This window comes from Salvelinus sp. IW2-2015, linkage group LG1, assembly GCF_002910315.2.
Source record: "Salvelinus sp. IW2-2015 linkage group LG1, ASM291031v2, whole genome shotgun sequence".
NCBI lineage: Eukaryota > Metazoa > Chordata > Actinopteri > Salmoniformes > Salmonidae > Salvelinus > Salvelinus sp. IW2-2015.
This window is the reverse complement of record NC_036838.1, coordinates 19,395,703-19,415,071: the sequence shown is the minus strand read 5'-3', so window position 1 is coordinate 19,415,071 and position 19,369 is coordinate 19,395,703. Positions and strand designations below refer to the sequence as shown.

The window sequence follows — 19,369 nt, the reverse complement described above, 5'->3', positions numbered from 1 at the left end:
TAAGTTCTGTTCAGTGTTCTCTCTTTTATTAAAGAGGTATGTTCGCTAATCACGCTACGCCTTGGTCTCCTCATTATGACGACCGTGACAGAACAACCCACCACCAAAGGACCAAGCAGCGTGGTGAAAGGGACTCCTGGACAGGTGAGCAGTGCTATCTGGAGTATGGACAAGCTGGGAGGAGATAGAGAGGTGGTCGGTGACCCAGGGAGAGTGCCGGAGCCCGCCTGGGATTCTCTAGAACAGTGCGAGGAGGATACCGGCGAATGGAGTTGGCGACACGAAAACGGCTGGCAAGGAAGCCCGAGAGGCAGCCCCCTAATTTTTTTGAGTCAGGTAGTAGACCTGAGCCAACTCCCCGTGCTTACCGTGGCGAGCATGGGACTGGACAGACCCCGTGCTATGGGGTGATGCTCACGGTGTCGAGGCTCACGGTGTCCCGCATTTGCCGGGTGGAAGCTGGCATCCAGCCAGAACTGGTGGGGGCCAGCTCTGCGCTCGAGACCACCAGTGCGCCTCCACGGCCCAGTGTATCCGGTGACTCGGCCAAGGAAGAGGCCTCCTGGATGTCTCCCAGCCTGGTGCTCCTGTGCCTGCTCCAGAGCCAGGTCTCCTGTGTGTCTCCCCAGCCCGGTGCCGCGAGTCGCCCTCCTGTCCGGAGCTGCCGGAGTCGCCCTCCTGTCGCGGAGCTGCCGGAGTCGCCCTCCTGTCCGGAGCTGCCGGAGTCGCCCTCGCTGTCCGGAGCTGCCGGAGTCGCCCTCCTGTCCGGAGCTGCCGGTCGCCCTCCTGTCCAGTCCGGGGTCGGCGGGAGGGTCCCCGCTCCAGAGGCGCCACCTAAGTGGGCCAAGCCTAAGGTGGAGCGGGGTCCACGTCCCGCCACCAGAGCCGCCACCGCGGATAGATGCCCACCAGACCTCCCCTATAGGTTTAGGTTTTTCCGCACCTTTGGGGGGGGGGGGTACTGTCACGCCCTGACCTTAGAGATCCTTTTTATGTCTCTATTTTGTTTGGTCAGGGCTGAAGTTGGGGTGGGCATTCTATGTTTTGTATTCTATGTTTAGTTGCCTGTTCTGCACTAGCCATATTGCTTCACGGTTCGTTTTGTTATTTTGTTTAGTTCTGTTCAGTGTTCTCTCTTTTTTTAAAGAGTTATGTTCGCTAATCACGCTGCGCCTTGGTCTCCTCATTATGACGACCATGACAGTTACTGTATATACAAGGTCAATTGTTCAGCATGGAAATGGTTGTTTCTCCACACAAATAACATGTCATTTCTATTAGCAAGACATCGGTAGCAAGACATTAGCAAGTTTTTTTTTTTTATATTATATTTTGACATGCAGTTATTCAGATCTAGCTTGCCAACTTAGTAGCTGTTGGTTAAGTGCAGATGGCAAGTCTAGAGACTTGTTTAATATGTATAGTTGCATCTATGCTTCTCATACTCTTTCCTCCCCCTACCTCCTGGAAGTGCATAGTTTCTAGGTTATCCCCAGCTACAGTGGTCTACAGTATATATTTCCTGCATGCCTGGCTGTGGCATGGGAGTGTGAGTGTGTTCATTGTTCACAAGTCGCTTGGCATTCAGACTTGCCGAGTCTCACACGGGCGTGGAGAGAGGAGAGACACACACTCGTCCTTTTTACTTTTTCCTTGCCACACACACACCACCATTTTCCCTCTATACTCTATTCATCTTACAAAAGTAGTATTCAATTGCCTTTATCCTTGGTGGGAACTACCATGTAATGCAGAAACAGCCTTGTAGACCACAGTGGCTGTCACGTAACCCTAAAACTGTCCCTGACCCTTAAATAACCCTAACCTTAACTAAACCCTTAACCATGACCCTAACCTTAACCTATTTTTAACCAATTCTTAAATTAAATATTGGTCGCAGATCAGGAGTGTGCATATAGCATTTCCCCTCCTTGACCCTGCTGTACACGTTGCTTCCTGGTTATACGGTGTATCTCTACAAAGTCACTCACTCCTGACTCATGTCACAGCAGCATCATCAAATTGGATTTAATGCTGCTTAGCCTAATGGGTATTTATAGAGCTTGGAGTTCAACAGTGTTATAAATATTGCGATGGCATGCTATTGGTTGGTTGGATTGGGATCGGACAAGATTAAGTTATCAGAGCCAGTCCATTCGATGTGATAGCATGAATGCTAAGAAACAAACAAAAAAATCTTTAGCCATTCTTTACGCTATATCTTATTTGGCATATTACATCAGGACTCCTAGAGTATATACCGTGCACACGCACCTATTCTTAATTTCCCTCATCCTTGTTGCAGGGAAAGGTTTGATTGCGTGGCAGTCTTACTCTGCTGGATTCCTGATGCACCCAGCCTTTCCTCTTCTGTCAATGTGTGTGTGTTTAAGTTAATCCACACTGCAGTTAGGTGGTCACTTTCCTCCTCTTTTAGAATGTATGCCTTTTTGGGTTAATCCATCAAGAAGCTGATCAAACAGCCGGATCATTACACAGGTGCACCTTGTGCTGGAGACAATAAAAGTGCAATTTTGTCACACAACACAATACCACATATCTCAAGTTTTGAGGGAGCATGCAATTGGCATGCTACTGCAGGAATGCCCACCAGAACTGTTGCCAGATAATTTAATGTTAATTTCTCTACCATAAGCCACCTCCAACATCGTTTTAGAGAAGTTGGCAGTACGTCCACTCCAGCCCAGGACCTCCACATCTGGCTTCTTCACCTGCGGGATCGATTATATTTTTGGTCGGTATAATTTCAAGTTTCACAGTCATGCGCAAGTACAGTGAAATGCCTTTCTTGCAAGCTGTAAACCCAACAATGCAATAATCAATAGCAATGTAGTACTAAAAATAACATAAGGTAGAACAAAAACACACAAGAAAAAAAAATAAGAACTCGAGAAAGTAAGTTACTGTCACGCCCTGACCTTAGAGATCCTTTTTATGTCTCTATTTTTGTTTGGTCAGGGCGTGAGTTGGGGTGGGCATTCTATGTTTTGTATTCTATGTTTAGTTGCCTGTTCTGCACTAGCCATATTGCTTCACGGTTCGTTTTGTTATTTTGTTTAGTTCTGTTCAGTGTTCTCTCTTTTTTTAAAGAGGTATGTTCGCTAATCACGCTGCGCCTTGGTCTCCTCATTATGACGACCRTGACAGTTACTGTATATACAAGGTCAATTGTTCAGCATGGAAATTGTTGTTTCTCCACACAAATAACATGTCATTTCTATTAGCAAGACATCGGTTAGCAAGACATTAGCAAGTTTTTTTTTTTTATATTATATTTTGACATGCAGTTATTCAGATCTAGCTTGCCAACTTAGTAGCTGTTGGGTTAAGTGCAGATGGCAAGTCTAGAGACTTGTTTTAATATGTATAGTTGCATCTATTGCTTCTCATACTCTTTCCCTCCCCCTACCTCCTGGAAGTGCATAGTTTCTAGGTTATCCCCAGCTACAGTGGTCTACAGTATATATTTCCCGCATGCCTGGCTGTGGCATGAAGAGTGTGAGTGTGTTCATTGTTCACAAGTCGCTTGGCATTCAGACTTGCCGAGTCTCACACGGGCGTGGAGAGAGAGAGACACACACATCGTCCTTTTTACTTTTTCCTTGCCACACACACACAYMCATTTTCCYTCTATACTCTATTCATCTTACAAAAGTAGTATTCAATTGCCTTTATCCTTGGTGGAACTACCATGTAATGCAGAAACAGCCTTGTAGACCACAGTGGCTGTCACGTAACCCTAAAACTGTCCCTGACCCTTAAATAACCCTAACCTTAACTAAACCCTTAACCATGACCCTAACCTTAACCTRTTTTTAACCAATTCTTAAATTAAATATTGGTYTGCAGATCAGGAGTGTGCRTATAGCATTTCCCCTCCTTGACCCTGCTGYACACGTTGCTTCCTGGTTATACGGTGTATCTCTACAAAGTCACTCACTCCTGACTCATGTCACAGCAGCATCATCAAATTGGATTTAATGCTGCTTAGCCTAATGGGTATTTATAGAGCTTGGAGTTCAACAGTGTTATAAATATTGCGATGGCATGCTATTGGTTGGTTGGATTGGGATCGGACAAGATTAAGTTATCAGAGCCAGTCCATTCGATGTGATAGCATGAATGCTAAGAAACAAAACATTTTTCTTTAGCCATTCTTTACGCTATATCTTATTTGGCATATTACATCAGGACTCCTAGAGTATATACCGTGCACACGCACCTATTCTTAATTCTCCCTCATCCTTGTTGCAGGGAAAGGTTTGATTGCGTGGCAGTCTTACTCTGCTGGATTCCTGATGCACCCAGCCTTTCCTCTTCTGTCARTGTGTGTGTGTTTAAGTTAATCCACACTGCAGTTAGGTGTCACTTTCCTCCCTCTTTTAGAATGTATGCCTTTTGGGTTAATCCAGCCACAGCACGTTGAGTTGTGCCGTTTACAGACATGGGGCACCTGGTTTCAAATTAATGTCATGTGCACAGGTATAGTGAATTGCCTTTGTTGCAAGCTCTAAACCCAACATTGCGGTAGTCAATATTAATGTATCACTAAAAATAACATAAGGTAGAACAAAATGACAAAATAAATGTAAAAAATAAGAAATAAGAACACGAGAAAGTAAGAAGCTATATACAGGGTCACTTTCAATACCATATTTCCATTGTGCAGGGATACTGGAGTGATAGAGGTACTGTAGATACTGTATGTATAGAGGTAAGGCATCGGGATATAGGATAAACAGCTGTCTCTTATACACATCTAGATGTGTATAAGAGACAGCCCTACAGTACTCATCTCATACGTATATACCGTACTCTATACCATCTACTGCATCTGCCATGCCGTTCTGTACCACCACTCATTCATATATCTTTATGTACATATTCTTTATCCCTTTACACTTGTGTGTGTGTGTAAGGTAGTAGTGTGGAATTGTTAGGTTAGATTACTGTTGGTTATTACTGCATTGTCGGAACTAGAAGCACAAGCATTTCGCTACACTCGCATTAACATCTGCTAACCATGTGTATGTGACTAATAAAATTTGATTTGATTTGAAATAAAAATTGAACACAAGGGTCAAGTAAGATGGCGTGTTTTGCCATTCTGTTTTCTCTCCTGAGGGGGAAGAGGCGCTGTCACGCCTTCGTCATGACTGTATGTGTGTGAGTGGACCATTTTATGTCCTTAGTGATTTGGAGACCGAGGAACTTGAAGTTCTCGAACCGCTCCACTTAAAGGAGCAGTTCTCTCTCTGTGGGTCTAACCCCAAGAAGTTCTGGAAAACGGTGAAATACCTTGAGAATAAACCCTGCTCCTCACAGCTGCCCATGTCACTTAATGTTGATAATCTGGTATTTACTGTGGCTGAGCTCATTAATCAACACTTCATTAAGTCAGGATTCCTATTTGACTCAGCCACGTCTCCTTGCCCGTCCAACACTTCGTCATCTCCCRCCCCTTCTAATGCGACTAACCGTGATGCTCCTCCCTCTTTTTCCCCTGACCCGTTAAACAGCTTCTCCCTTCAGGCGGTSACTGAGTCTGATGTGCTAAAGGAGCTCCTTAAAAGTTTACCCTAACAAAAAAAACATCTGGGTCTGATGGTTTAGATCCTTTCTTCTTTAAGKTTGCWGCCCCTATCATCGCCRAGCCTATCTCTGACCTTTTTAACCTGCCTCTCCTCTCTGGGGAGGTTCCCAGTGCTTGGAAGGCAGCCACATTGYGTTCTTTATTTAAAAGGGGAGATCAAGCTGTTATAGGCCTATTTCTATTTTGCCCTGTTTGGCAAAAGTATTTGAAAAACTTGTCAATAATCAACGGACTTGCTTTATTGATGTCTATAGTATTCTCTCTGGTATGCAGTCTGGTTTCCACTCAGGTTATGGATGTGTCACTGCAACCTTAAAGGTCCTAAATTATGTCACCACTGCACTTGACTCTAAGCAATATTGCTGCTATATTTATTGACATGGCCAAAGCTTTCTCTGCTCTTAACCTTGTTCTGAACACCTCCAGAACAAAGGTCACGGGGTTCGGTAAGAAGAATGTCTCTACCTTTTTGCCCTTCATGCTGTTGTCGGTGCCTAACAATGTTTGTACTATGTTTGTACTGCTACCATGTTGTGTTGCTGCCATGTAGTGTTGTTGTCGTGTTGTGTTGCTACAATTGTTTTGCTGCTACCATTGTTGTGTTGTCTTATGTCTCTCTTTATGTAATGTTGTGCCTCTTTTGTCGTGATGTGTGTTTTGTCCTACTTTAAAAAAAAATTTTTATCCCAGCCCTCGTCCCCACAGGAGGCCTTTTGCCTTGGTAGGCAAATTGTAAATAAGAATGTTATCTTAATTGACTTGCCTAGTTAAATAAAGGTTAAATACAAATAAAATAAATAAACATACCACAATGTATGTTTCTATTTTCTCTGTGTGATGTCTCTCCTCTCTGGGGAGGTTCCCTGGGCTTAGAATGGAGCCACGTTGCGTCCTTTACCTAAAGAGGGAGATCAAGCTGATCCTAACTGTTATAGGACAATTTCTATCTTACCCTGTTGTCATTGCTCCTCTGTAATGAACTACAACCTCTTCATCGTCTTTCACAGTAGCTATTACTTCCCAGTCAAGGTAGACTTGACTCATGCAATAGCTGCCTTTCAATAACTTGTATGTGAAAGTTATAGCAAAGCTTTTAAAGTGACCTCTTAAAACGGATGAAATGGATAGTCATTTGCATCGGGTTAGTCTCACGTTACCATACTCCCATACTCCTGAAATCGAGGCTAGCGTTGGGTCAACATACAGATGCCACTTAAAATTGTAAACCAGTTCTCTTCCATTAAAGAATATGAATTGTGAATTCTCCCAGTAAAGAAAAACKGACAAAATGTCGAAAATGCTAGTTTGCCAAGTGTCAAACACTGCGTGTGTCAGCGTCTTTTATGCCTTAAAATCACATCTCAAGTTTTGCAGTCAATTGTAAAGTGGAATAAGAAAATTCAAGCGATACAAATGTATACAGTGATACAAATGTATGACGGTCGTAACTTCGCAGGTAGAAAGTCTCCTCAATTCTTTTTGACAGGTTTGAGAGGTGCCTCCGTATAGCTTTACTCCAGAGTTGAAACATGTCAGATCACTGTCAGAAGAGGCCCGCCCTCTTTTTCTCTTTGAACTTGACAGAGACCGACTGCTTTTACGGCCTTAACAGGGCTGAGTTAGTACCAGTCATATTGACTTGAACAGTGGAGGTCGTTAAAGCAGGGGATAATATATTCAAATCGGGTATACTGAAAGCAGGTGGACAGGTCTAACGAGCTGGGAATGACTGTGTAAAATGTAATCTGTGTATATGTAGCCCTATACCTTTTTCAATGTCTTGATGCAAGGACTAAAAACACACCAGATGGCCTTTATACTGCTGGAAGAGAAGTGTTTCCTGAAAGTATTATGGCACGGTTACAGTATGTGCTTCAGCTGTTTGCAATGTCCTTAAACTTAACATAAACACTGTCTTGCGTTTGCCAAAAGAGCTGAACATATAGAAACATATGGGATGACTGTCTAAACATATTTTCTGAATGTTGATGTCCTCTTGAAGTCATGTGCTGATGGATCTCTGGTGTGTCGTGAGTAGACTGCACAAACTGGTTGAATCAAGCACTACCCGCTGGGTAAAAACTGGTTCAATAAACATTGTTTCCAGGTCATTTGATTTTTWTTTTTTTATGTGATGTTGAATTAACGTGGAACTGATTGGGTTTGAAAAAAGTCGTCAACGTAAGGGAATTTCGTCTTTATTTCACACAACATTTAACCTAAATCCAATCACGTGGTCATTTTTCGTTGTTGAATTCACGTTAGTTGACGACTAAACCGAATGTAAACCAAAACTAGACGTTGAAATGACGCCTGTGCCCAGTGGGTGGTGTTAGGTTCAAATTTTCAGAGTAAAACTCAACGGACACTATGAAAGCTTAACCCAAGTTTATTCTTCCCAGAGGATCAATACAGCTGCATTAGACAAAGACATTTTCACACAAGCACTGATATTTAACCCTTCCTCCTAGGCTGAGTCTCCTCCTACACATCTGAACAGACAACGCATCTCTGTTGCTGGACAGAACCTTTGTGATATCTGTTCATCCTCACTTCATCTGACTTGACCTCTACCCCAAAGTGCTCACTCCTCCCCAACTCAAGGCTGTCATGGTGATTGGTACCAGACTGTGTCTCTTCTCAAAGAGGATCCCTCCCATAGGATCCCTGATGTCTAACAATAACATATCCTGACATAATGTAAACCATTATACATTACCCTCTCTTCCTCAGTGACATGAATAAGTATATGTCGTATTCTCAGAACCCAACAGTAGTGACTAGTACGAGAATGTTACGGAGACACAGGGAGTCAGAAAGCAGGTGCAGTCTGTGAGTTTAATAGGAACGAACATGGACTGAATACAAAAACAGGAGTCGCGTCTAAACATGAAAACAGGAAACAATACTACCTAATGGGTGATACAACGGAGTGCTAGATAAAGGGGAAGTAATCAGGTAGTAATAATGTCCAGGTGTGCCTCATGATGGGGCRCAGGTGTGTGTAATGATGGTTGCCAGGTGAGCGTAATGATGGGTTGACAGGACCGGTGGTCAGTAGACTGGTGACGTTGAGTGCCGTAGCGGGAGTAGACGTGACAATTTTAGACCAAACTACGGTGGTTGGGTCAGAGGACAGTTGGGTACATAGGAAGACTATGCCACCAGTTGTAGTCTCTCCAGTCTAAATCTTTCCACCAGACTGGTGTACTGTATGGTGACTGAGTTGGTCCTGTTGACCTCCTTAGTGTGGGTTGCAGTGTGTGTTTGTGTGTTCCACTCATTTGGTCAGAGTGACACATCAGTTTGTTTTATCCTTTTCATACTTTTATATTCAATCCCAGTCATATTTAGTTGTTCATTAGTTACTGGAAGTCTTGCCAATTAATTTAAGTTTTAACCAAATTATTCTCAGTAGGTGAATGCTTCATTCTTGTACAGTAACATTAAGGAATAAATTGGTGGTTTCCTATGCCATTTATGATGTCGGATTTCTGAAGTCGTGCTTGATGGTACTGAAACACAGACAATTATCTCAGCCATGCCCTGTCTGGCTGCACCCTCACCAACCCTCCCCTGTCTCGAGAGACCATGTCTGTGACTCTTTGTCTCTCTCAATTCCGATGTGAAGGTTTCTTGTCAACCCACACTGTCTGACAAATGTGACCTTTTTTTACCATCTAACTCAAACACAGTAAATTGCATGTTTGCACCGCCAACCATTTTTTTTTTTATAGAACATGACATGAGCCACAGCATACGAAACAGAGGCTACGACAACAACAGCCTAAATCACAACAATCTAAATGTCACGTCATGTTTCTTAAAGTAACTCTAAAGTAGTCCCAGAGGCTTCCTACCGCTGTTTATCCTCCATCTGCTCTCTTGGTTTTCTATGATTGCAAGCAAATTTTCGCCCTTTTTCCCCTCTCATACTTCCTTCCACCTCCTCCTCTGCTCCCATAAAGGAGTGCTGTTTTCAGTAGTGTTGCTGCGTTGTATGTTTAGGAGAGAGCTACAGTAAAAGATACAGTAGTAGTCTGAATGGATGCACAGTCCTTTTTGAGGCCTGGTTTGACCTAATATATTCTCCCTCTTCTCTGTGTGCTTCTATGACAACCTGTCGGTAAGTGTTGTATGGGATGTCGTTTGGGTGTGCACCTGTTTGTTAGTGTTTAATGACCCTCAGGTGTGTAGTAGTGTGTACAGTATGTAACAAATTACACATGGGTGAGTTTCTCTTTCTGATGTCCCTGTGACTCAACTGGATTTGTGACTTTTGTGGCTATATTGAAGTCTCTGATTGGGGTCACATTCATACCTTTACATTTAACATGGTTCATGATTATCTCTCTTGCACCTTTTTTTATTAAGTTGCACATTTTCACTAACACTAACTAAACTATGGCACGGATGTGAAGAACATTTTGCCCTAGTTTCAACTCGGCTGTGTCAGAGTGGTTGCTTATCAAGCATTGGGCTCGACATTAAACGAACATGACATTTGCATTCAGATTGAAAGCTCAGTAATAACTTGCCATACCTGATGATTTGTCACAATGGCATGACATGGAGTGTGTGGATACCAATTTAGAACGCAGCAGAGACGGCTAGCGGTCTTGAGTGTGTACTATAGGTGATCTGCCTGTACTGACCTCGATGTGTGTACCTGTGTGTGTTTTCTCAGCCTCTGCGCAGGGCAGTGGGAAGAGCAGCGACCAGGGAAAGTCGGGGAGAAGTCCACTCCAGATGCTCCATGACAGTGACCAGGTAAGTCCCGCCCACCAACAGGTAGCGTTCATTTTTTAAATATTCGGAGCCTTTGCTGTTTGCTTGCTGAAAGTTCCGTATAATGTGAGAGTGTTTACCTTATTGGTTGAGGAAGGCTGACATTTAATTCTCATGCAAGCAAGGCCATTGGATGAAGGTGTCCGCATACAAAGGTTCTCCAGTAAAAAAAACTTGGCATAAAAACTAGTAGTGCAATGCAGACAGTAGGGCCTGGCTGCTGCTGCGCTCTCTCGTTGAATGACAGCAAACACTTGATTGAAGAATCCCGTCCATATTTCCCACCCCTACTGTTGACCTACTGTGTCACCGCGAAGGGTTGTAGACTTCGGCTACCGAACTTCAATTTACCTTGTGAAAAAAATTTGTGCGAGGACAGCCGAAATCTCAAATTAATATATGCGTGATCTGTTTCATGTTTCATTCCGTCTCTGATGTGAATGGTTTGTCTGTAAAAGCAGATTTAGATTAAATTATAATTATTATGCCCACATTGCACTACAGATGTACCTTAAGCTCCAAGGGTCGGGTGTCTTGAAATCTGTACATCTTAAGCCTTTGAAACTGTYTGCTGTAGTTACCGGTGACAGTCAGTGATTGACACAGATGCGACCCTTGACCTTTTGGGGGGTTTGTTTACTGTCTAGTACAGCTCTTTTGAAGTTACTCATCAGACAAAAGTTCAAACGTCTGCGTAAAATTTTGCCGCAGAAGATGATTTGAAGATGATTCATTCCTAGCCCTGACTTGGCGATTCCAGACTGCAGTCAGACATTGGTTAGCAAAATACAATTATTTTGGATGCTTAGGATAGAAAAAGATTAGTTATAATGCAAAGGGAATTCACACAGTTATTTTTGCCTGCTTCTCAGGTGTGGGCATACAAAAAAATAAAATAACTGACATTGTAACTTTGCTAGCATTTATCCCCCTCTCTCTCTCCCTCCCTCTTTTGACTTGTCATACCACTGTTGAAAAAAAGTCCAGACAGTGATAGAGTGCAGTATAAAGTTCCCTAACTATAAATAGTTATGGATTAACATGGGTAACTGGGATCCCGGGACTGTCCCAGGAACACTCTTCACATTTCCTGAAAAAATTGAATGACAAGATCTGGGAAATTACAAAAAATGTCTCCAATGTTGCACGAATGCAATGCCACAAAATACACAACATGCGCAGCAGCAGATTAGCAAAAAATTCAATGGCACCTTATCCAAACAGGTTGTTGCATGGAAGCCTTAAAGCCTAGTGTATTTACTTCACACAAAGTCACCATAAATTCAAAGCACACGCATAATTGATACTGCAGTACTGCACACACACCAGAATGCAGTTTATAAACCCTACAATAAACCCCTACAGTATATCCTATAAAATAACGTGTGCCTCTTTGAGATGTCATTGTGACAGACAGTCACAAATTGAATATGCACAATTCACTACATAGGCATCTCTGTCTGTTAACAATAAGGCATGAGGGAAAATTCTAACTTCTCCTGTCCTACAGCCTAAGCTTATTTTCCTATCCAGTCCCTATCCGACTGAAACCCAAAATCCTGACTCCTGTCTCTCATGAAAATTCCTAACTTTATTCTGCAATCGCCTATGGCTGTCAAAATACCACTATAACATTTTCCCTGCTTCTCTGCGCTGTCTCGTACTTGCTGCCCATATGAGAGCTTCGGTAGAGAATGTGTGATCAACAAACGATATGAGAGTAGATATGGATATTTTTTATCTTGACATTTCAACATTTTCCACTCTTCATCTCCCGGTTATTCATGAGCTGATCTGCAAGCTGTATAATCATCAACTTGATTTTGCCAAATAGAGGAGATATTCTGTCATTCATTGAAGGAGGTTACCTAGCAAGCGTAGCAACTTTGGTCATTTGACTTTTGTTTGACTGCCGTTACAAACTTTGTTTGATTCTACAACGCTATATTCGGGGTGCGTCCTGGGGGCCTCTGTGTCGTGATAGCCTACCGCTGAAATGCGGCGAATTAATTGAGGAACATGATAACGCTCAGAATTTATGAGTGACCTGTTTTGCAGTTCACAACAATGGCATTGGCGATCAAAGATAGTTACTATAACATTACTAAAATATCAGTTTMATTTGCTCTGAAATCTTTACATAGTGGCACAACCAAGCCGGTGCAGCGCCCCTCTTAACCCTGGCATAGTGACCATATCTTGGTTTTAAACACTTTAAGTGGGTACTTCTATAAGTGGGTATTTATGCGCTATTTCCCCGGACTCTCTCTGTTAGTAGGAATTTTTCCCGGTATTTAAACTCCAGTATTTAATCGGGAAAATATAAATCCCTAATAAGTAGCCTGTAGAGTTGTACTTTATAGGCTACTTAAATATCTCATGTCATTCTACTTCTAAACAAACATCTATACAGTGTGTCACTATGACGGTTTGACACTCTGGTGTCAGCAGAGGCAAAAAGCTAACCTGTGGCCTGGAACTCTCTGCAATTACTTTTCATCAACACAAGGTTCGCTAAAACTTTATGGCAACATTTTACATTACATGGGCATTACTCCAGGGTAATTGTAATGTAAAAAAACATACATAGTTCCGGGATGTGTTTGTATGTACAGGTTGTGGTATATTATACAATATGACATTGCGTAGGGACTGTTCCAGAACTAAGACTTGGAGAAAATGTGAGAGAAATTAAATTAAATTAAATCATACAGGGAGGGTAGTCTGAGGCTCATGCCTAAAGACAGAACAACTGCTTGAGACAATATTTACTTTTAATCGCTTGCGGTTTTCTTTTTGTTATTTTGCACTTAGCTTGTCCAAAGTGGAACTCTGTGCTCTTGCTATACTTTGAGGAAAAGTGTTTGAGTTTATGCAGGCAGCAAGCAAAACTGGCGGAAGATTTTAACAAATTTTATTCTGATTTGTCTAACTTCAGTTTTGGAACACGGAAGGGTGTACTTACTTTATACTGGAAATTTAACTTAAACAAAGGTTTTACAATGCATGGAGAGTTGACCTTGCATGCTTAAGTTACCCTAATATGCTGACTACACTGGCCATGCACGTACGTCCGCATGCGCCATCGCAAGCATTTAGATTTTGTTCATCCATACCAGACGCGATCATGACTCGCAGGTAAAAATATTTAAACCAACTGTGAACCAACTATATTCATTTCGGGTCATGTCATGTCACACATGAAATATTCATGGACATTTATCTAGCTTCTATTGCTAACTTATTTGTCCTGGGAGATAAACACTGGGTTTTTATTTTACCAATGTATGATAACCAGAAGATCGGGGCTAAAGTTGATCAACAAGATTTTCACCCCAGGAGAGGGTTTTGAAAACAGGGTTAAACTCCAGAATGGAGACCTCTCTCTCACCATTACCTCAGCTGGGCTACTATGAGTATATCTGCGATAACAACATTTTACAGGATGTAGAACTAGTCGTTTTGGTCCCCAATGTAAAATCTGCTCATGTTGGAGATAACGTGAAGCTTACTTGCCACGGCTCAACTGAAAAACAAACTCCTGACTAGGGTTTGGACACTTTCCGTGGGAATTAACGGGAATATATGGGAATTAATGGAAATATATGCAAATTAATATTAATACCATTTAAATGTAGATGTTTTTAGCATTGGATATATTTACCATATCATATAGAGACAGAAACATAAACCTTTTACCTTATCATAAGTAGACATAATTGCAAATGATTCAATCCTTCCAATAGAAAAAAGTAAATAAAAATTTCACTGAACAACAAAAGAAAGGGAATATTGAATGATTCCCAATGATCCATCACATCTCCCAAAAATGTTTTCAACATACATCTGTAAAATGATAGTCTAGAAACTAAAGCTTTGGTTCTCTTCCTCTCAGGCTTCCATGTCTTGTCCCTGGACCTCCTCAATGTCCACCTCTTGAACATCAGACTCTGAGGCCTAATCTTCACTTTCACTTTACAACCTTGTTGAGGATAGCTTGTTGTCAGGCTCAAAAAGCCTCAAATTTGCACGGATGGCCACCAATTTTTCAACCCTTGTATTGGTCAGCCTGTTGCGTGCTTTGGTGTGTGTGTTCCCAAACAAGGAACAGTTGCGCTCTGAGGCGGCTGATGTTGGTGGGATTTGGAAGATGATGAAGGCAACAGGGGAAAGAGCCTCAGATCCACAAAGTCCCTTCCACCAGGTGGCTGATGAGATATGTTTGCACGACTTCCATATTGCATCTCCATCCCAAAGCCCTTGCTTGGAAGTGTACATCGCCAGACTGCCAAGAACCTTGCCCTCATCCAGGCCAAGGTGGCGAGACACAGTAGTGATGACACCATAGGCCTTGTTGATCTCTGCACCAGACAGGATGCTCTTGCCAGCATACTTGGGGTCCAACATGTACGCTGCAGCGTCTATGGGCTTCAGGCAGATATCTTCACGCTTTTTGATGTATTTCAGAACTACAGTTTCCTCTGCATGGAGCAACAGTGTAGTGGGCCGGGCAGTACGGATTTCTTCTCTTACATCTGCAAGCAGAGTCTGAACATCAGACAGGATGGCCTTGTCTCTCTCAATCCGTGCAATGGCTACTGCTATACGTTTCAGGCTGCTTACTACTCTCTCGCAAAATACATCATCCATGAGGATCCTCTTGATGGGGTTGTCCATATCGGCAGACTGTGATATGGCCATTTCTTGGAGAGACTCCTTCCCCTCCAGGAGACTGTCAAACATGATGACAACACCACCCCAACGGGTGTTGCTGGGCCGCTTCAATGTGGTGCTCTTATTCTTTTCACTTTGCTTGGTGAGGTAAATTGCTGCTATAACTTGATGACCCTTCACATACCTAACCATTTCCTTGGTTCTCTTGTAGAGTCTATCCATTGTTTTCAGTGCCATGATGTCCTTGAGGAGCAGATTCAATGCATGAGCAGCACAGCCAATGGGTGTGATGTGAGGGTASGACTCCTCCACCAAGCAGCCTTCATGTTCGCAGCATTGTCTGTCACCAGTGCAAATACCTTCTGTGGTCCAAGGTCATTGATGACTGCCTTCAGCTCATCTGCAATGTAGAGACCGGTGTGTCTGTTGTCCCTTGTGTCTGTGCTCTTGTAGAATACTGGTTGAGGGGTGGAGATTAGAGGTCGACCGATTAATCGGAATGGCCGATTACATTGCACTCCACGAGGAGACTGCGTGGCAGGCTGACTACCTGTTATGCGAGTGCAGCAAGGAGCCAWGGTAAGGTGCTAGCTAGCATTAAATGTATCTTATAAAAAACAATCAATCTTAACATAATCACTAGTTAACTACACATGGTTGATGATATTACTAGTTTATCTAGCTTGTCCTGCGTTGCATATAATTGATGCGGTGCCTGTTAATTTATCATTGAACCACAGTTTACTTCGCCAAACGGGWGATTTAACAAGCGCATTCGCGAAAAAAGCACTGTCGTTGCACCAATGTGWACCTAACCATAAACATCAACACCTTTCTTAAAATCAATACACRTGTATAGATTTTTTTACCTGCATATTTAGTTAATATTGCCTGCTAACATGAATTTCTTTTAACTAGGGAAATTGTTTCACTACTCTTGTGTTCTGTGCAACAGAGTCAGGGTATATGCAGCAGTTTGAGCCACCTGGCTCATTGCGAACTGTGTGAAGACAATTTCTTCCTAACAAAGACAGCCAACTTTGCCAAACGGGGGATAATTTAACAAAAGCACATTTGCGAAAAAAGCACAATCGTTGCACAAATGTACCTAACCATAAACATCAATGCCTTTCTTAAAATCAATACACAGAAGTATATATTTTTTAACACTGCATATTGTTAAAGGAATTCATGTTAGCAAGGCAATATTAAACTAGGGAAATTGTGTCACTTCTCTTGAGTTCATTGCACGAGAGTCAGGGTATATGCAACAGTTTGGGCGCCGCCTGGCTCGTTGCAACTAATTTGCCAGAATTTTACGTAATTATGAATAACATTGAAGGTTGTGCAATGTAACAGCAATATTTAGACTTATGGATGCCACCCTTAGATAAAATACGGAAAACGGTTCAATATTTCACTGAAAGAATAAACGTTTTATTTTCGAAATGATAGTTTCCGGATTTGACCAAGTTAATGACCTAAGGCTCGTATTTCTGTGTGTTATTAATATTATTAAGTCTAGATTTGATAGAGCAGTCTGACTGAGCGGTGTAGGCAGCAGCAGGCTCGTAAGCATTCATTCAAACCTCACTTTACTACGTTTGTCAGCAGCTTTCGCAATGCTTCAAGCATTGTGCTGTTTTATGATCTTCAAAGCCTATCAACTCCGAGATTAGGCTGGCAATACTAAAGTACCTATGAGAACATCCAATAGTCAAAGGTATATGAAATACAAATGGTATAAGAGAGAAATGTCCTATAATAACTACAACCTAAAACTTCTTCTCTGGAATATTGAAGACTCATGTTGAAAAGAACCACACAGCTTCTATGTTCTCATGTTCTGAGCAAGGAACTTAAATGTTAGCTTTTTTTACATGGCACATATTGCACTTTACTTTCTTCTCCAACACTTTGTTTTTGCTTATTTAAACAAATTGAACATGTTTCATTATTTATTTGAGACTAAATTGATTTTATTGATGTATTATATTAAGTTAAAATAAAAGTGTTCATTGTTCATTCAGTATTGTTGTAACTGTCATTATTACATAATATATATATAAAATTGGCCGAGTAATCGGTATCGGCTTTTTTTGGTCCTCCAATAATCGGTATCGGTATCGGCGTTGAAAAGTCATAATCGGTCGACCTCTAGTGGAGATGATGTAGTTAATTATTCCTTGCCCATGAACATTCGACCACCCATCAGAGATGATTGCAATACAGTCTGCTTTCTCTATGATTTACTTGACCTTCACTTGAACTTTGTTGAACTCTGCATCCAGCAAATAAGTAGATAAAGCATGTCTGGTTGGAGGGGTGTATGCTGGGTGAAGAACATTCAGAAATCTCTTCCAATACACATTACCTGTGAGCATCAGAGGTGAACAAGTTGCAAACACAGCTCGAGCAAGACRTTCATCAGCATTTCTCTGACTACGTTTCTCTATTGAGTCAAAAAAACTTCTGATTCCAGGAGGACCATGAGCTGTTGCTATCGATAAGGTGTCTGATTCATAATATTCACCTCTAATAGAAGTAGAGGGACTTTTGTCTGAGGTTGCTTGTTGTGAGCGCTGAGGGAACTTTATGCACTTGGCCAGATGATTCTGAGACAGGAGGGGTCAGGAGACACTGTGGCCCCATCCGATAATACCCCGGACATGGCCAAACAGGCAGGATATAACCCCACCCACTTTGCCAAAGCACAGCCCCCACACCACTAGAGGGATATCTTCAACCACCAACTTACCATCCTGAGACAAGTCCGAGTATAGCCCACAAAGATCTCCGCCACGGCACAACCCAAGGTGGGGCGCCAACCCAGACAGGAAGATCACGTCAGTGACTCAACCCACTCAAGTGACACACCCCTCCTAGGGACGGCATGGAAGAGCACCAGTAAGCCAGTGACTCAGCCCCTGTAATAGGGTTAGAGGCAGAGAATCCCAGTGGAGAGAGGGGAACCGRCCAGGCAGAGACAACAAGGGCGGTTYGTTGCTCCAGAGCCTTTCCGTTCACCTTCACACACCTRGCCSAGACTACACTCAATCATATGACCTACTGAAGAGATGAGTCTTCAGTAAAGACTTAAAGGTTGAGACAGAGTCTGCGTCTCTCACATGGGTAGGCAGACCATTCCATAAAAATGGAGCTCTATAGGAGAAAGCCCTGCCTCCAGCTGTTTGCTTAGAAATTCTAGGGACAATTAGGAGGCCTGCGTCTGTGACCGTAGTGTACGTGTAGGTATGTACGGCAGGACCAAGCCCATGTAATGCTTTGTAGGTTAGCAGTAAAACATTGAAATCAGCCCTTGCCTTAACAGGAAGCCAGAGTAGGGAGACTAGCACTGGAGTAATATGATAATTTTTTTKGGTTCTAGTCAGGATTCTAGCACTAACTGAAGTTTATTTAGTGCTTTATCCGGGTAGCCGGAAAGTAGAGCATTGCAGTAGTCTAACCTAGAAGTAACAAAAGCATGGATAATTGCCTTTTAGAAACATTACAACTACACCCTTTCGGCTAGGTTATGAAAAACTCAAAATGACTTACTGCCATGAAGATGATGTTGAAAAAGTATGAGCGTCCCTTTGGTCTGCATTATACGCAAAGAACCCACAGCCTAAATACGGCACAACTCTGTGTTCTCTATTTTCTGTTACTTCAACCCATGAACAGCGTTGCAAGTCGCTGCGGACACTTGGGACTCCTACTAATTCTTCGTCAGTGATCGATTTTCAGGAACATAGAACCCCACATAGATGAGCGATTAATCATAGATAACTTACTAAAAACTCAGCAATCATAATTTTGAGGTCATATGAATTAAAGATTTTAGTAATTTGCCTTTTATTTTTATCCATTTATAAGATTTCATTATTTGACGCCTCATCCGTAATATCCATCATCAGCCCCAGGGCATGTGGAAATAAATTTTCCGGATATAGTTTCCTGGCTCTAGGCAGGTTTTGGGATGGGGCCACTCTGTCAAGCAATGGCAACCAGCCAACCTGTGAGGCCCCAAGGGCGGGGGCGGGCGCGCGCGCCGCGCCCGCCGGGGGCACACATGCAACCATGTCCCTCACCCCGTCCTTTCCCCCGCCCTCCCGCCTCCCGTCTTGAATTTTCCATAAATAAGGTCGATTCGCAGGCAAGAGTAGTGTTAAGATAGCAGATGGACTGAGACTCGTTTGGTTGGGGATTTTCGAATTCGAACATGACAGTATGTTGAATATCGACTTATTATGAAATCTTCAAGGACGTGGGGGGGGGGGCGGGGGGGCATGA

At 42.6% G+C, this 19,369-nt stretch overlaps 1 protein-coding gene across 2 annotated transcripts in view; it reads left to right on the top strand.

Annotated features, from left to right (window-relative positions):
- Nucleotides 1–19,369, top strand: part of LOC111962144 (carbohydrate sulfotransferase 11-like) — a 33,304-nt gene that overhangs the window by 7,676 nt on the left and 6,259 nt on the right. For both annotated transcript variants that reach the window (XM_023985006.2, XM_023985013.2), the window contains exon 2: nucleotides 10,302–10,384. In XM_023985006.2, coding sequence (XP_023840774.1) covers nucleotides 10,302–10,384 — 83 coding nt within the window. The remainder of the gene's footprint in view (nucleotides 1–10,301; nucleotides 10,385–19,369) is intronic.